The following is a 16,202-nucleotide window of genomic DNA, read 5'->3' on the forward strand; positions in this document are numbered from 1 at the left end:
CCTCCACCAAGCATCAAACAAGCACTTGATGCAGCGAAACTATTAAAAAAATACTTTTTATATAATCAAATTGATCCAGCAGTATCTCAAGATATGAGTAAGATACGTAACAAAATACAATTAAAATATTGGAGCAGCAAAAAACATCAGACGAAGATAACAGGCTATACGCAATGTAGGAATAATAATGTTCGTGTGCAATATGTGTACTACATTGGTAAATGCATGTTATTATAGAATAGTAAAATAATATCTTTTATTTCTCTCCATTTAACGACCACTCTTTATAACGCCCAAAAATGTTCAGTCCCTTAAGTGTCGTTATATAGAGTTTACACTGTATTTATATTAAAATTAATCTTTCAGTTTTTACTCACTATAAACTATCTCAGATAAATGACGGAAAATTTATTGCTACTGTTACACCCTCGCCGGGAATCGAACCCGGGACCTTTGATTTTACACACCAATGCAATGGTTCCGGGTTCGATTCCCGGCGAGGGTGTGACAGCAGCACCAAATTTTCTCTCATAAACCTGAGGTAGTTTATGGTGAGCAAAAAATTGAAAAATGTATATTTTTTTATGACGAAATGCATCAATCACTAGATTTACAATTTCAGCTAAGTATTTTCGAAAATAAATTCTGTTCTCCATTTGAGTTCTGCTTTTCGATATCTGGGCACTGCATTGATTTAATCATTACATTACGTACTGCGTAACACGTGGTAGTTCTGTATCAAGATCATCAATCTCATCACTGGCTGCTTCCGTCACAGTGCTGGTTTGACTCGTGAAGATGGCCCCTCTGGAGTTCTCCCTATCTCCTGTTCTCATACTCCTATTCGTCGGCGTCCCTGTGGGATCGTACATAAAATATGATAAGTTGATAAGTATTTCATATCACGAATGACATTTAATACGTAGATTTAAAAAAGGGAAGAGTTTTTGGTTTCAATTTGCTCGGGAGCTTCTCATAAATTACTGAATCCATTTCAGTAATGATTTCAGTGTTTGATCTATATATTGTTTTAAAGATGGTTTCAGTTAACAAATTGGAGACATTTGTATGAGCTGGTTAGACCTATAGTTTAAATAGTTTCGAACTAATCCGTTTTTTAAAAATTAAGAAAATTAAAGTGTAGAAAATTAACAGAAATCTCTAGGCAGTTATTAGTTTAATTTTTTAATTTTTAATAAATTTCTGCTTCATATTTTTTTTAGAAACACTTGGTTGATAAATAATTGATTTCGGTTTCTACTTTACGAGAAATTGTGGACTTAGTAGATAAAAGTTATTCTTGCATTGTCTAAAAGGAAGAGAAAAACAAAAGATAATTTTCATTCTTTTCTTTTTATTTCCGCTAAAATGATAAATGAAACATTCAGTTTCCACTTCTTTTCCGTTTCTTTCAACGTAAATATAAACAAAACGTTTTCATCCTAATGTTGTTGACGAAGCAGATGTTACTTTATCTTTCATGTTATCTTTGCCTATTGTATTTTTCACCGTGTTTGTGTTAAAAATTGATTTTAGATTGAATTGCATTTCGTTGTGTTGCGTTCGTTCATCCAGTCAAAATAGATTGAAACTTTTCCGGGGAAAAACAGGAACACGTAGAATTGAACTACCACGAGAATTGAACATTGAACTTTCAAGTGCATTTAATTTATTTAGAAAAGTAAATTAGATCGAAAAAAGTTTGTACTAAGGGGATGTATTCCGTAAGGAATCAACATTCGAAATAAAATTAATAGGTACTTCTATTTAAGTAGGTACATTTTTAATTACAGGTGCATACATAATAGTTAATTAATTATTTTGTACCTATTTGTTTAAACATTAATATCACTGTGAAGTGTTGCTTTGTCTAGCTTTTAGGTACCAACTTGCATTAATAAACGAATAACTTTGTTCCTAACCCTGCTGCTAACTTCATGTTGTTGCACGCGCAAATGTTACTCAAAAATAACTGTAACAGGGAGTAACGGCGACGGTCGATTAGTCCAAACCCCGTTGCTAACTTCATTCTGTTGAATTTTTGCTAGCTGTGCGCGCGCAAGTTTATGCTAAAATGTTATTTAGAATAAGTATAATTTCAATAAAGGAACCATTGCTAAATCAGTCATGGGTTTATTCACTGTTCATTCGCCAGTCACAAATTTTTAAAGCTTGAAATTTATGGGAGCTTCAGGTAAATTGTAAAGAGACACCAATTCTCTATATTCCTAAAAGAAGGTTGGAGGGGGCATTCGACTTTCCCCTCAGGCTTTGTGTTAGAGGGATTTTCCCGCTCACCAACATTACTAGCTGGTGGAAATGAAACATGAAGAGGTTTAAAAGTTGTATTTAATTATTTTTTAGAAGTTTTATTAAATTCCATCCACACAACACAGAATGATGGTTTGCTAGGTGCTCTAAATAAAAAGCATAATTTTTATAACCGCTTTGTACTGTTGACACAGGGATATATTTATCCTTTCATACGAGAGCTTATAAACTTTTATTAATGCAGTTAATAGCATGCGACGAATTTTGATAAGCGATGTCAGGGTTATAAAATAGAAGGTTTACGATTAGGGTGTAAAATTTCTGCGGTCTTGAGTTATAGCTTTAGATCGTCCCTATTGTAAACGTTGGAGTTATGGCGTATTAAAGGATTTCTGATGCTAAATCATGCCTTACATTCCTTTGTGTTGCCGTTCATTTAATCGCAGATTACATTTCATCTTTAGGCCATTTATAATACGAAAGAAATTAGATAAGGACACTTTTGTTTCAAGACTTACAATTAGTAGAATTTTTACGCGGACGTAGCCAGGATTTTATTTAGGGAGAAGAGAAGAATATAAGCCAAGAAAAACATGAAGAAGGAAACGTCATGATTATTGAAATGAGAATCGTGAATTCAACAATTATAATCAGTTAAAATTTAAGCGAGAGGTGTCTTAATTTATGTAACTAATCCTTGTTTTCACTAAAGGATTACCTGTACTATTAGCTATATTAGGGTAAACAGCTGATTGTTGTTTATGTTTATGTGTAAACCAATACAGGTCATTAGTAACTTTACTATTAAACTGGATACTTTACCATTATGTCGGTATATTGATGACGCTATATTACTAAATAAGGGTTGTTTGACTAAGGATATCCTATTCGAGGAATAATAATGGATAGTAGTACTTAGTGGTTCACTTAAGAGGATGCTTACGAATCGTTAAGGATAATTGTTCCCTACTTGTAACCTTGGTGTCTCATTTTTCTCAAGGATTTTCGACAACTTTTGAGAAGTTTCAACAGGTTACCGATTTGTCTTCGACTTCATTACTTATTTGCCGTGTTGTTTTACATGTCTTAGTCAATCTATTTCTAGAAAATTAACTTTTCATCGATTCGCATAGTTCTGTGAACCTTATATTTTACGGGGTAAATGCCGTTTACAATGAAAAGGGTTGCTGCTCTAATTTCGACTATTGATTCGTTCGATGATAGTCAATAAAAATAAAGAGGGAAAGTTGAGTGACGTACCTGCGTTCTTCGTTTCCTCAACGTAATAGACGACGTCTGTTTCGGAATCGTATCGGGATGGAGCGTCGCCTTGGGGAGTGCTGGCGGGCATGTCCATGCGGTTCTTCGACTTCCGACGTTTCAGCACCGACGCCTTCTTCGCCACCTGAAATATTAGGGACTGACCCAACCCCGTGATGACTTAACACCAACACATCGAACACTGCATCTAAAACTAAAACTAATAACACAAATACAAGGCCTTTTTTGCGCATTTTGATTCTTTCTGGCCCACTTTTTTCGGCTCTTACATATTTACAAAAGGTTAGTTGTTATTATGGTAGCGATTAGCTTAAACAAATAATCAGCTATTGACGAATGTACATTTTATGGTACAAGAAGAAAGGAGTTTTGTGTCATTCGAATTTTAAAAAAATTGTGAGAAATATTTTTGTTTTCCAATCTGCGAATGAGTTTCAATAAAATGGTACTCTAAAAATATGCACAGAGCCTGCTTTTGCTGTGATTTGGCTACACCATGGAAGAGTTTCCAAAATAAACAAGTCAAAACGATTGCTTATTTCTAAAACACTATTACAGCTAAAAATATTAATCACATCATATACATATAAAGAATCTTCAATTATTTGGTTAAATAGGTCATCGTCAGCGTCTAAGTATGAAAATTAATTTGAATTTGATGTTGAAACTTAATCAAAATACGAGGGTGGATTGATAAGTTTCCGGCCTAACCAAGAGATGACGCCACTAGGCCTACCTTGAGGNAAAGTGTATGGTCTCTTTCGTGGAATGTACACATGTGTTTAAAATTAGTTTTTTATAAAATATTAGTTGCGCTTTTAAACAAATAGCAAATTAAAATTAAAGTATCACGAAATAAAGAAATGAACGAATTGAGATATCCCACAGAACAACTTTATATTTTTTTTGCAATTTCGTGATCTTGTTCCTGTTGATATGACATTTATTTCGTTAGAAACTATAATTCAAATTCAGTGTACCCTAAGGGTGCGTCTACATCTGAGCACGAACACTGCACAGATGTTCGAGGCAGGGCGATGCGGAACACAAACGAAGCTGACCGAGGCGTTGAACGCGCAGCGTTCGAACATTTTATTTCATTTCTTATTTAATTAGTAAATAATGACTGGTGATAATGATTATTAATAAAACCACAATAGAAAGTAAGTCCACATTAAATAATCGACTTGAAAGGATTTGTATTCGTTGTGTCTCCAACGTGTTCATGCTCAGATGTACTACCTCCTTAATATACATATATATATTCATGAATTTAGTGAACTAGATAAAAATCACCCTGTAGATATTTTGGAAGTAGTGTTAGTAATTATGACGTTTGCATTCTGAATTTTAAATGCATTAGTGCAACTTCTGAACAATAAAAAGGCGACAATTGATCAATAATTAATATTTATCCCTTTTACTTTAGAGAAAAGTTTTCATATATATAATAAGTACGATACAAAATTGAAATTTTTGACATTAAAAAAAAAAGTTCGAATTTTAGAAACTTTATACAATCAATCAGATGATAAAAAGATATCTAAACTTTTTTGTACAATTTCAAATGTGTACCATTTAATGTACCCGTATGACATTACTAGGTAGAACATACATTTAATTTCACTAACATACCTGCAGATCAACGAAAGTGTTTTTTGACGTTTCTTCTCTTTTCATACGTCCTCTTCACATATGCGTATCGATATCTGGTGCTTTTGTGCTAACGCGTTTAACACGTATGTTAAAGTATCCAATTTTTTGTCCATATCGCTTAACTAGGGAGAAAGAAATGGTTACAAAAAAGAATTTCATTGAAGTTTCGTTCGTAGAAGTGTTCCGTCACATTAATTGTTATTACAGTTACTAAAATGTTCTTTTGCTCTGTCTTTAAACGGCCTGGTAGTTTGTCCTGCGTACCTTGTATCATAATCTCCACAATTTATAAATCAAAAATTCAAAATTAGGAATTTGTACAGTGAACTGTGAATACTGTTATGAAGTGTATGTAGGACAAACCGACAGGTCATTTAATGACAAACTAAAGATACATTTCTGTAGTTAAACATTTACACAAACAAATACATAGTTTTAATGAAAATTTTAAAATATTGCACTTGGTAAACAAAAGGAATATTAAATTAATTATAAGTATTAGAAATAAATAAATTAAATAATAAAAAGAGTGCTCTAAACGACCAAATGGGAGATTGTAATTCATCACTCCTCAATATTTAGTTACTTGTGGGAACAACAATATGATTTGCAACTAAGACGTTTCTGCTTTTATTATACGTATGTATATAGTATACATTGACCTATGACCGTTATAAATTCCGATGTAAACATTTTTCACCAATGATTTTCCACAATTTTATATAGGTATCTGCCTAGGAAGCGTGTTTCAAAAATTAATTTAACTTTTCGAGCTATTTCACTTCGAATGTCCTCAAGTTTATGACCTCTGTAAAATTTATTTTATTATAGGAAGGTATTACAAATGTGATTTTAGGTTTATTAGCCCCCTTTTAGGGTATTTTTTACGGACAATCATAAAATTAGCACGTTTACCGGTTTCATTATTTTTTGTCAAGGATTGCCTCAATAAAAGCAAAAGAAATGTGAAAGGAAAATAAAAAAAATAATTTAAATACCACAAACATAGACTAGCACTTGTTTTACTGTCATATAACAGAAATATAGAGGACAGTAAAAATGAAGTCAATAGAAGGGCCATAATCTACATTTAAGTCTCGTCCTGTTTTCCTAGTTCACCAAAAAATCTACTATGTAAAAGTCCCGCAATAGAGGGTTAAATGTCGATGTGGGCTTTACGACCAATAAACATTACAACCCTTATGTTGGCCTGATTTCTACATATAATACAAATTAGGGGAATAAATAGAAACAATACATCTAGAAGTGAGTATCAATATTCATTGGGAGTTTTTTTCTGGGGGAAGTTTCAAATTTACTGCTTTTTACTATTTTGTTACTATTTATTAAATTAAATTTTACTTCATCTTTAGTAGATACCATGCGATGTTTGAGAAAATATGGGAGCGGTGGGAGAAATTTTTGTTTCTGTTCGGGGAGATGCAAAAATTTGTGAGGAAATCAGAGAAACCTTTGTCCATCTTAACCTAATTTATATAATATTTATATAATAAATCAAACAATTTTTTATTTAAAATAAAAAGTTTATTTCGTTACGGGAGGGGTTCCTAGTCGCCCGTCTCTTGTTTTCCCTCAGCATTTACGTATTGAAAATTGTAAATTTTTATGGAATCACCTTGAAATTTGNCCCTATGGAAGTCAATAAGGAATAAGCCAAATAGATTGGTAGGACACCTTCTCAGACATGAAGGTCTAGTCAGAGAAATATTAGATTACTGTTCGCAAATAGTTAAGGATGTGGGTTGTTCTAGTTTTAGGGAAATGCGAAGTTTAGCTCAGGATAGGAATGAGTGGAGATGCGTGTCCAACCAGTCTTAGGACTGACGACCTTATGATGATGAATAATGTCATTTATTTAACTTACAAATGGAAAAGTATTATCAAATACAATTATGTCAATTTCCTAGCACTGTTGGTATTGTTGACTAACGTTCATACATTTCTAAAATTTCACAGCATGTCTTTATTCTATGATCATTTTGAGTCTTGCAAAAGTTATTATCCATACAATAAAGTACGTCAAATCTTCTAATCTTCAATTCTTTAATGATGAATTTATGGGACGTAAGAGAAAGGAAATGCTTTGAGAGGTTGAGATCAATTTACTAATGACTTCCTGCGTTTACGATCGTTTTTCGTTTTCGTTTTGAAAGCTGTCTCTCGGAACGTGTACGGAATCGTTAAAAAATGTCTTTTACGCTACACGAATTAGCTTGAAAGAAGAAAATTATGTTCAAATTCACTACGAAATCGTCAAAGAACAGGCATGAGCTTTCGAATTGGGTAATAAATCTCGAACTATGACAGGAACGATTACTTTGCTATCGGCAGAAAAATCTTTAATTTTGCCTTCATTGCCCCTTTGACCCGGCAACGTTTCGTGAAAGATAAAGACCGATGGTGACAATGATCAAATATTTGCACGAATAAATCAATGTTGGCTCACGTTACTCTTAGAGAATTGGGTTTTCAATCCTTGTTAACCAAGAAAAGTGTGGAAAATATAGATATTGTTTTAGCAAACAATACACACTTTGAATTCGATATAAAGAAATAAGAAAGCCATAGCGTTTTAGTACTGACAATACTAAATGCTGGAGCTGTGTATATGGTATTGTAGCGAGTACGAGTGTGTATGTGTGCGATCGGGCACACGTGTGCGGGAACGGCTTATCGATTCGCCGACTAGCCGCGGGCGCCTTTCTTCGTGTGCGCCGTATTTGTAAATGTGTGTGTCGTACCTGCGTTCTGGGAAAGCAGTTAAACAGTTCAAAGAAAAAATAAACTATCCGAACGTTTCCAGAAGGTTCACGAAAGTAAACAAACGAGTATTTAAAGGAAGAGACGATCGCCGAGAGAGGAGAAATAAATTGACCGTTGCAGAAGTGAATCGAGAAATAAATTGACAGTGATAGCAGTGAAATAGGTAGCGCAATTAATAGTGATATATCAACATTAGTGTAAATAAATAGTTTTTGTCGTTATCAGTTTTAGAAGTAATTTTGTTAAACCCACGAACATTACAGTATTCATCTTATGAAAAATAATACGGTCGTCGGGCAACAAATCTGACGTATGAAAGGGGTTGCTAGTCGTCTGACACTATAAGTCACAAATAAAAGTAAATGCAAATGAAAGAAAATATTCGATAATAATTCGATTGATAAATAGTCAAAAGATTAGTATGCTGCAGGTGATTAGGTATTAGCATCTAGCAAGGAGGAGTTAAAAATAGCTTTAAATAGAATGGAAGCGGTATTGAAAAAACAGTATTGAATGAAAATAAATAAAAGTAAAACAAAAATACTGATATGCAAGGGAAGAAAAGGTAGGGAAAGAGTGAATATAAAGATATGAAACGAAAGATTAGAAGAAGTGGCTGATTTTAGGTACCTAGGAAGTCAGGTAAGACAGGACGGAAGGAATAGGTGGGAAATAAAGCAGACGATAGCATAAGTTCCAGTCGCCTTCAATTAATGAAGCCACTTCTATTCTCGCGAACAATTAATTTAGAAATTCGAAAATTATTGTTAAAAGTGTATGTTTGGAGCGCGGCGCTGTACGGGTGCGAATCATGGACGGTGGCGCGGCGGAAAACAAAAGGTTGGAAGCTGTCGAAATGTGGTGTTACAGTCGAATGATGAGGATACCTTAGATAGGGAAGTTTAGAAATGAAGAGGTATTAGAACGAATAGGATAACAGGGGACTCTATGGAGGTCAATAGAAAATAGGCGAGACAGGTTGGTAGGACACCTTTTCAGACATGAAGGTCTAGACATATTAGAGGATGTGGGATGTTCTAGTTTTAGGGAAATGCAAAGATTAGCTCAGGATTGAAAGAAGTAGAAGTGCCTGTCTAACAAATCTTAGGACTGACGACCTTATGATGATCATGACGTGGTTAGGATTAATTGCAATTTTTAATAAAAGGCATTTACTTGCCAATATGGCGGAATTTGAAATTTCAACCTCGAATTCCATTAATTTTGAAAAGTGTACACAAAATGCGATTTAGTCATGAACAATTGAATATGATTCTAAGAAAATTTTGGACCGAAACTGGCCTGCAGATGCTTTCGCGTAGATAGCTCTCTTTATTTCTAAAAAAGTCGTTTCTTCTTATAGCCACTTTCATTCCTTTCACATTTTGGGCAGTTGGAGACGCTCGGAAGTCTTTTATTGCATTTTAAGGAATGCTAGTTTCTTATTGATTTACCCACTAATTAGAAACGCTGATATAAATTATGGTGCTAATAACACTCAGGATCAAATTGAAACAGTCACGATCACTTTTTTTGAACAACGCATATAATTTTATGTGTCTGGTATTTTAGATGCCCGTAAGACATATGCGAAAGATGCGATGTCTGTGAATTTCTATTTATCTGTTAGTTATTGGTTCGTTGTTTATCATACGATCTTCTAACAGAAAATATTATTCTTAGAATATTGCAAATTTTAGATCGATCGAGATAAATTACTTAACGTTAATATAATTTGGTGGAGGAGCCAGGCCAAATGATAAAATAGTCAAAAAGCATTTGTAAAGAGGGTATTTTCATGACGGATACACATATGCATTTAAATAATTCTTGAAATATTGATCTTCCTATTATACAGGAAGTGGTAAATGCTGTTCAGTTGTTTTCTAGCATTATGAAGCACATATTGATTGACAGCCATTGTTTCAGTTTTATTGCTGTCAAGGGTTAATGGTGAGAAAAATAAACACACAATTGACTTTTGTATATACATAGATACATATATCTGAGGTTTATTGAAATAATTTTGCTGGTGGTTATTGCATATACCTTTATATATTCCTGATATATACCTGCATATGCATACAAATATATAACCAATGACAAGTAATCAATACAGCATAAATTCAGCTACAAAGTTTGCTGCATTTTTGGTTATGATACATAGACGAAGGTGTACCTAACCATTTTCTATTTCTATTTCGATACTAGCCTCAATATGTCCTGGACAGTTTCGGTGGTAGATAGTAGGGTGGTGTTATAGGAAGATGTGGATGGAAAAGATTAGAAATGAAGAGAAATTAAGAAGAATATGAGAACGGAAGGCGTTATGAAATCCAGGAACTCCTTGGGGAATAAGCGATATATTAGACAACTTCTCAGTTCTAAGACACGCAGGGGTAGTTACAGATGCAGTAGAAGCAGTTAAGAGGAGGCAGGGGTAAACCTTACTTTTATTCGCCAATTTGGTTAGAGATGTAGATTTTTTAGTTTTCGAGAAATGCGAAGTTTGGCTCAATGTAGAAAGATGTAGAGATGCATGTCCAATCTTCTGGCTGACTAGACCTTCATACCTGAGAAGGTGTCCTACCAATCTATCTCGCCCATTCCTTATTGACTACAATAGAGTCCTCTTTTCTCCTACTCATTCTAAAACCTGTTCATTTCTAGCCTTCTCTATCCACGGTATCCTCATCATTCATACAGCTTTAAGAATCTTTTTCGAATTTCTAAATTGATCGTCCGCGAGCATAGTAGTGACCTCTTTTTATTATTACTATTAACTACTACTCCTTCCGTCCTGTTCCTTTGAACTCCTAAATACCGAAAATCGGCGACTTTTTCTAATTTTTTGTCTCCTATCTTTATACACTCTCTTTCCCTACTTTTTCTTCCCTTGCATACATATATTTTGATAAGGACGGTGATTTTTTTTTTGTTCAATTGTTGTTCATCTTTAAGACAGTGACTCAGGCTCCACAAGACGAACAGTGCAATAGTGGGTAATCCTAATTTCAAAATTCCATGCACAAAATAGGTTACACACAATTTATTTGCCTTCATTTAAATTAATCAAGGTCCGTGTCGGAAAATTATATAAGCAGTTTTTACAAGCCCCTTGAGCACATTTGAACTTTGCGTAATGTATAATCGAGAGAAAGGAAAGCAGCCAAACGAAAAAAAGGGCAACATTCAAATACTTTTTTATGATGGTCTAGAATCAATAATGTAAATCCCAAACGTTTCGTAAGAGGAAGACCGCGTCGTTGTACGTATTTTGAAATTTATGTGCTACCCTTTATTGAAAGTGAAAGCCAGGAGCGTGTCCGGGCGAAATAAGACCCACGTTACATACTTTTATATTGTATTTTAACTCGAAGAAATCCAACAAATAATTTATGTATCTACCTATCGCGAAAACGCTATACCAGGGGCTAACTTAATTTTCTATTCAAATTAGCGCAACGCCATTGTGTAATGTATTCCAGGTGGCTGAATTTAATTTATGTAGAACTTGTAGAGGGGTAACAGATGAATAAGCTAAAGAAGTTATAAAAATCGGTAAGCAGACATGTAATCAGGCATTCCTGAATGTTTATAGAAAGAAGGGGTTCAAGTAATCAAAGGGTTACGTAAACATCAGAATCAATGTTTTTAACATTTGTAGGCGATTGCTGCTGGAATCATACTTAATCTTATCAGGTCATTACAGAGAAAATATTATGATAGCGCAGGCTTTTTGTGCATAGTGGTTAATGCAAGAAGGGTACAATTAATGTTACTTGTAGGAATTAGTATGAAATTTGCATTTTGCGATATGATGCACATTTTTGCTTACCTAACCTAACAAATTTGACAGCTGATATCTGTCGTTCTAAAAACATTAGCTGTAAAATTGATTAATGCTATTGAACAATTTCTGTTCTAATACAGTAACCACACAGTAACAAAAGAAAGGTTTTAACAGTCGTAAGCTTGGAAGACTTATCATTAGAATACAGTAGAGTCTGATAGCCTACAATAATTTTACTGGCATATCTTATATTAAGCAAGGGCTAACGTTAACACAATATCAGCCGTTACCATGCTGAATAAACCATTAGTTATTCAGAGGCGCTACTGAACATGCTTACTCTTTTACAAAGGTGCATTATTGACTAGCTACGTCAGCGAAAAAAGTTTCAGTTCTGCAATGTATGCTAGTGTCGCTGCATTGTAGATAGGAAAGTAAAAAATTTATTTCATTCATTAGCGATTGTCGAGACAAGAGTGAAATTGCAACTTTGTTCATTTTTATGACAGCAAAGTACAGAAAAGACTAACATTTGCCGTAGTAGTTAAAATTGTTATTCCCTTGTGGGATTCAACAAAGGAAACAAAGAAATTATTATACTCTTCATGTAGGTAATTGTTACGGGTTTTCGTATTTAACGTTTTCAAAAAAATAACTGAATGTAAAAGGTGGATTAGCACTAGCAACTGCTTCTTTTTAATGAACAATTAAAAGTTCTGGGTTTTGTGGATTTCTTCCCTAATTAAAAACTAGAGAATTTAAACTTACTGTAAAAATAATCTCTTTCTCTTAAAAAAACTACATAGTACAATACGTGTTTTAGAAAATACCACAAATGGCGCGGTAAACGCCATCTGTAGTACGATGCTACATTTTACAAGGTTACAAGGCCCATTTGAATATATGGATATCTACTTGCTGAAACAAATCCCGGCGTAGCTAACCGCTACGTGATAGGCACGTTACCATAATCGAACAAAGTAATTCGAAGTGGTCTGTATTTTTTAAAACGCGCTGTTAAGACAGCAGGTAAAAGTTGGTCTGTGCTCTGTTGGAGTTGTCTACGACGCGCTCATGAGATCCAAAAAGATCGAAATCGCGATCCGCGTCTGGTAGTTTCGACAGAATACAGACCACTTCGAATTATTTTATTCGATTATGGTAACGTGCCTATCACGTAATGGTTAGCTACGCTGGGATTCGTTTCAGCAAGTAGATATCCATATATTCAAATGGACCTTGTTGGAGCATACGTAATCCTAAAATGTAGCATCGTACTACAGATGGCGNAAATATTAATCACATCATATACATATAAAGAATCTTCAATTATTTGGTTAAATAGGTCATCGTCAGCGTCTAAGTATGAAAATTAATTTGAATTTGATGTTGAAACTTAATCAAAATAGATAACATGGATATGACAAAATCAGATTTATTCTCATTCAAATGATTTTATTTCTTAATCTACTTGTGTTTTCAATTACTTAATTACCTATTACGTAATTATAAAGACTTAAGATTGAATATGCTATCAGAAAAATTTAAAAAACATTGAGAAGAATCCATGCTTTAAAAAATCATGCTTTAAGGTCCGAAAACAGTGAAACCACACGTGCAGTAAATTACTGCGGTGTTAACTACGTAATTCATTAATAAATTAGAAGGTTACCACTAATTACACTGCAGAAACATTTCGAAGGAAAGACAGAATGATACGACTGAAGAGGGTGTAATGTTATCATAATAATCAAAATGGTCTCTATTCTTACACATATTAATAAGCGTTTGTTACAAAAATAATTATTATTTCACCACATTATGTCTTCCTCCACCTGAAGGGGCCACAACAACAGTGTGGTAAAGTAATTTTTGTGGCGAATTAATAAAATTATTGTAAAAGATATTGTGTGTCTGTATGTGTTCTCTATTATAACAGAAATACAAGAAGTCAAAGCCTCAACTGTTTAATATAGACATTGGGTGCAACAGTAAAACCTGAGTATGACGCAAAAGGGAAAGCGGGAGGCATAGCGCAGGTCAAAAATTACAAAAGTATGTTGGAGTATTTACCTACTAATAGGCAAATAATATAATAGTAAACTGATTGTTTTGTAATTTTTCAAATTATTTTCTTGGAATATTAATGCTACTACTACCTATGCTGATTGGTTCATGAAGACTGGGACGAATGCTAAGCAGATGTATGACAGAAAATTTCAACAAATAGACAATTACTGTGTCGGTAAATAGAAAAATTTGTGCTTAGAAGAATAATTAGAAAGACCAAGACCTAAACCGAGACTATATTAGCAACACCAATACAAGAACAACATGGAATAAGGAAGACTAAAAGAAAATACCACAAATGGCGCGGTAAACGCCATCTGTAGTACGATGCTATATTTTACGATTACGTATACTCCAACAAGGTCCATTTAAATTTATATGGATATCTACTTGCTGAAACAGATCCCGGCGTAGGTAACCTCAACGTGATAGGCACGCCAGACGCGGATAGCGATTTCGATCTTTTTGGANGTAGCATCGTGCTACAGATGGCGTTTACTGCGCCATTTGTAGTATTTTCTAAAACGCACTGTTAAGACAGTAGGTAAAGGTTGGTCTGTGTTCTGTCGAAGCTGCCTGCGATGCGCTGATGAATTCCAAAAAGATCGAAATCGCGATCCGCGTCTGGCAGTTTTGACAGAATACAGACCACTTCGAATTATTGTATTGTTGTTGATAGTTTTGTTCAAATTAGCGAGACGGTAGACAAAGGATATAAGAAATCTTAAGAAATTACATCCGTGAGTGCAGTGAGTGAGTAGTCTTAGAAACTCCAGGAACTCCAGAATAAGAGATTCGAGTCTCAAGTCTCAAGGGATACCGTTAATAAAGGGTACTTTAGAACTGAAGCTATTGTCTTTAATGCTGTATTTAAGTATGTACGCTGCTGTAATCTTTTAGACCAATTAGCTATTCTCAAAAAAAATTCTTATTGTTGGAAACCGGGAAAAAGGCTTTCTTTTTTATATTGAAGGCAGTAGCCAAGGAGGAGAATAATAAAGGACTTCATAATGACTTCACTGAAGAGGCACGAAGCAAGTCAAGAACTATTGTAATGAAAAAGAAGCGAAAACACTTGAATGTTAATGAGTAGTTGAACTGCATAAGGTGATTGGATAAGTAATGAGCAAGAATTTAATTGTTAGATCAGGAGTACTGTTATAATTACGATATTTAGAGTAATTGTCTCTAAATGTCACAACAGAGAAAAATTTATTTTTAAAAGATGTATGGAATAATGAAATAGAACAACAAGAAAAAGAAAAATATCAATGGAGATTTTACTGTTAATTTGTCAACACTTTGTTATAGAAAAAGCGGCACTCTTTATCTTTTCTAAACCTTTCAAATGTCTTGTCTTGTTTTCAGTTTTTTGAAGTGAAACTTCTTTACGCACGGTAGGGTAAGTTCGTTTCATGCGAGTTGCTATGTAACAAAATAATGCAACGGATGTCCCCTCTCTAGGCGGCCACGTAATCGAGTTCGTAGTGGGGATCGCTTGGGCCGTGAGCGCGCTTTAATGCAACGTTAGTTACAGACAACTCCGGCATGTATAGTGTAAAATTTAAATTCATAGTGTACAAATAATAACATTAAACCAATTCCTTAACCCCTATTCCGGTATGTTTGTGTGTTTGAAGAAATTTCACTTTAGTAGCGTGTTGTATAATTACACGTTGTATTTTATTTAATGTTCTCTTTATATAATAATTAAAGCAAATATCAGATATAAAAATGAAAATCCTTTGTTTTTCATTTTTGTACAGAATCGAAACAAAGAGCAACAATTCGAATATGTGTAAGGATGTGTTTCAAGGTTTTTTGCTTCGACTTTGAAACTAATAAATCATCTACCCTCTGAAGGCTGACATGTTAAGTAGATTCCATCTTTTATCTGTAGATATATGTGTTTTAGACACTTTGTTAAAGAAGGATCTTTTGAATCCTCTTGACTTTCACCTTCTATCCCGCTGTGGGGGTTCTTGAAATTTATTGATGGTCCTTATTTGGAGCACTTGCAACAGGCTACTTCTCCGTTACCTTTACGAAAAATACCTTTCTAAAGACTTGATTTATAACATACTGGAGACCATTTGCACTCCTGGATAATTTTCACATAATTGCATTATAAGTTTCTTTATCGCTTTAGCTTCCGTTTACGTTTTGTTATCTTATTATTTACATTCCAGTGGGGTGGTAGGGATAACATAACAGAACAGTAAATGGGACTTAGGCTAAATTTTTAGTGGATAATTGTGTTTTTTAATGGTAATGGTCTACATTTGTACATTTTAGTGAAATATCCGCTCAATTTCAAGGCAAACACAATCATGCACTGTGCACATGA

At 34.1% G+C, this 16,202-nt stretch overlaps 1 protein-coding gene across 1 annotated transcript in view; it reads right to left on the minus strand.

Moving 5' to 3' along the window:
• LOC108735041 (potassium voltage-gated channel subfamily KQT member 1) overlaps positions 1-16,202 on the minus strand; it is a 67,614-nt gene that overhangs the window by 8,464 nt on the left and 42,948 nt on the right. Inside the window, exons 6-8 of the mRNA XM_025979258.1 lie at positions 8,280-8,331; positions 3,532-3,711; positions 715-856 (exon numbers count right to left, since the gene is read on the minus strand). Coding sequence (XP_025835043.1) covers positions 715-856; positions 3,532-3,711; positions 8,280-8,331 — 374 coding nt within the window. The remainder of the gene's footprint in view (positions 1-714; positions 857-3,531; positions 3,712-8,279; positions 8,332-16,202) is intronic.

This window comes from Agrilus planipennis, unplaced genomic scaffold (assembly GCF_000699045.2).
Source record: "Agrilus planipennis isolate EAB-ADULT unplaced genomic scaffold, Apla_2.0 scaffold20, whole genome shotgun sequence".
Taxonomy (NCBI): domain Eukaryota; kingdom Metazoa; phylum Arthropoda; class Insecta; order Coleoptera; family Buprestidae; genus Agrilus; species Agrilus planipennis.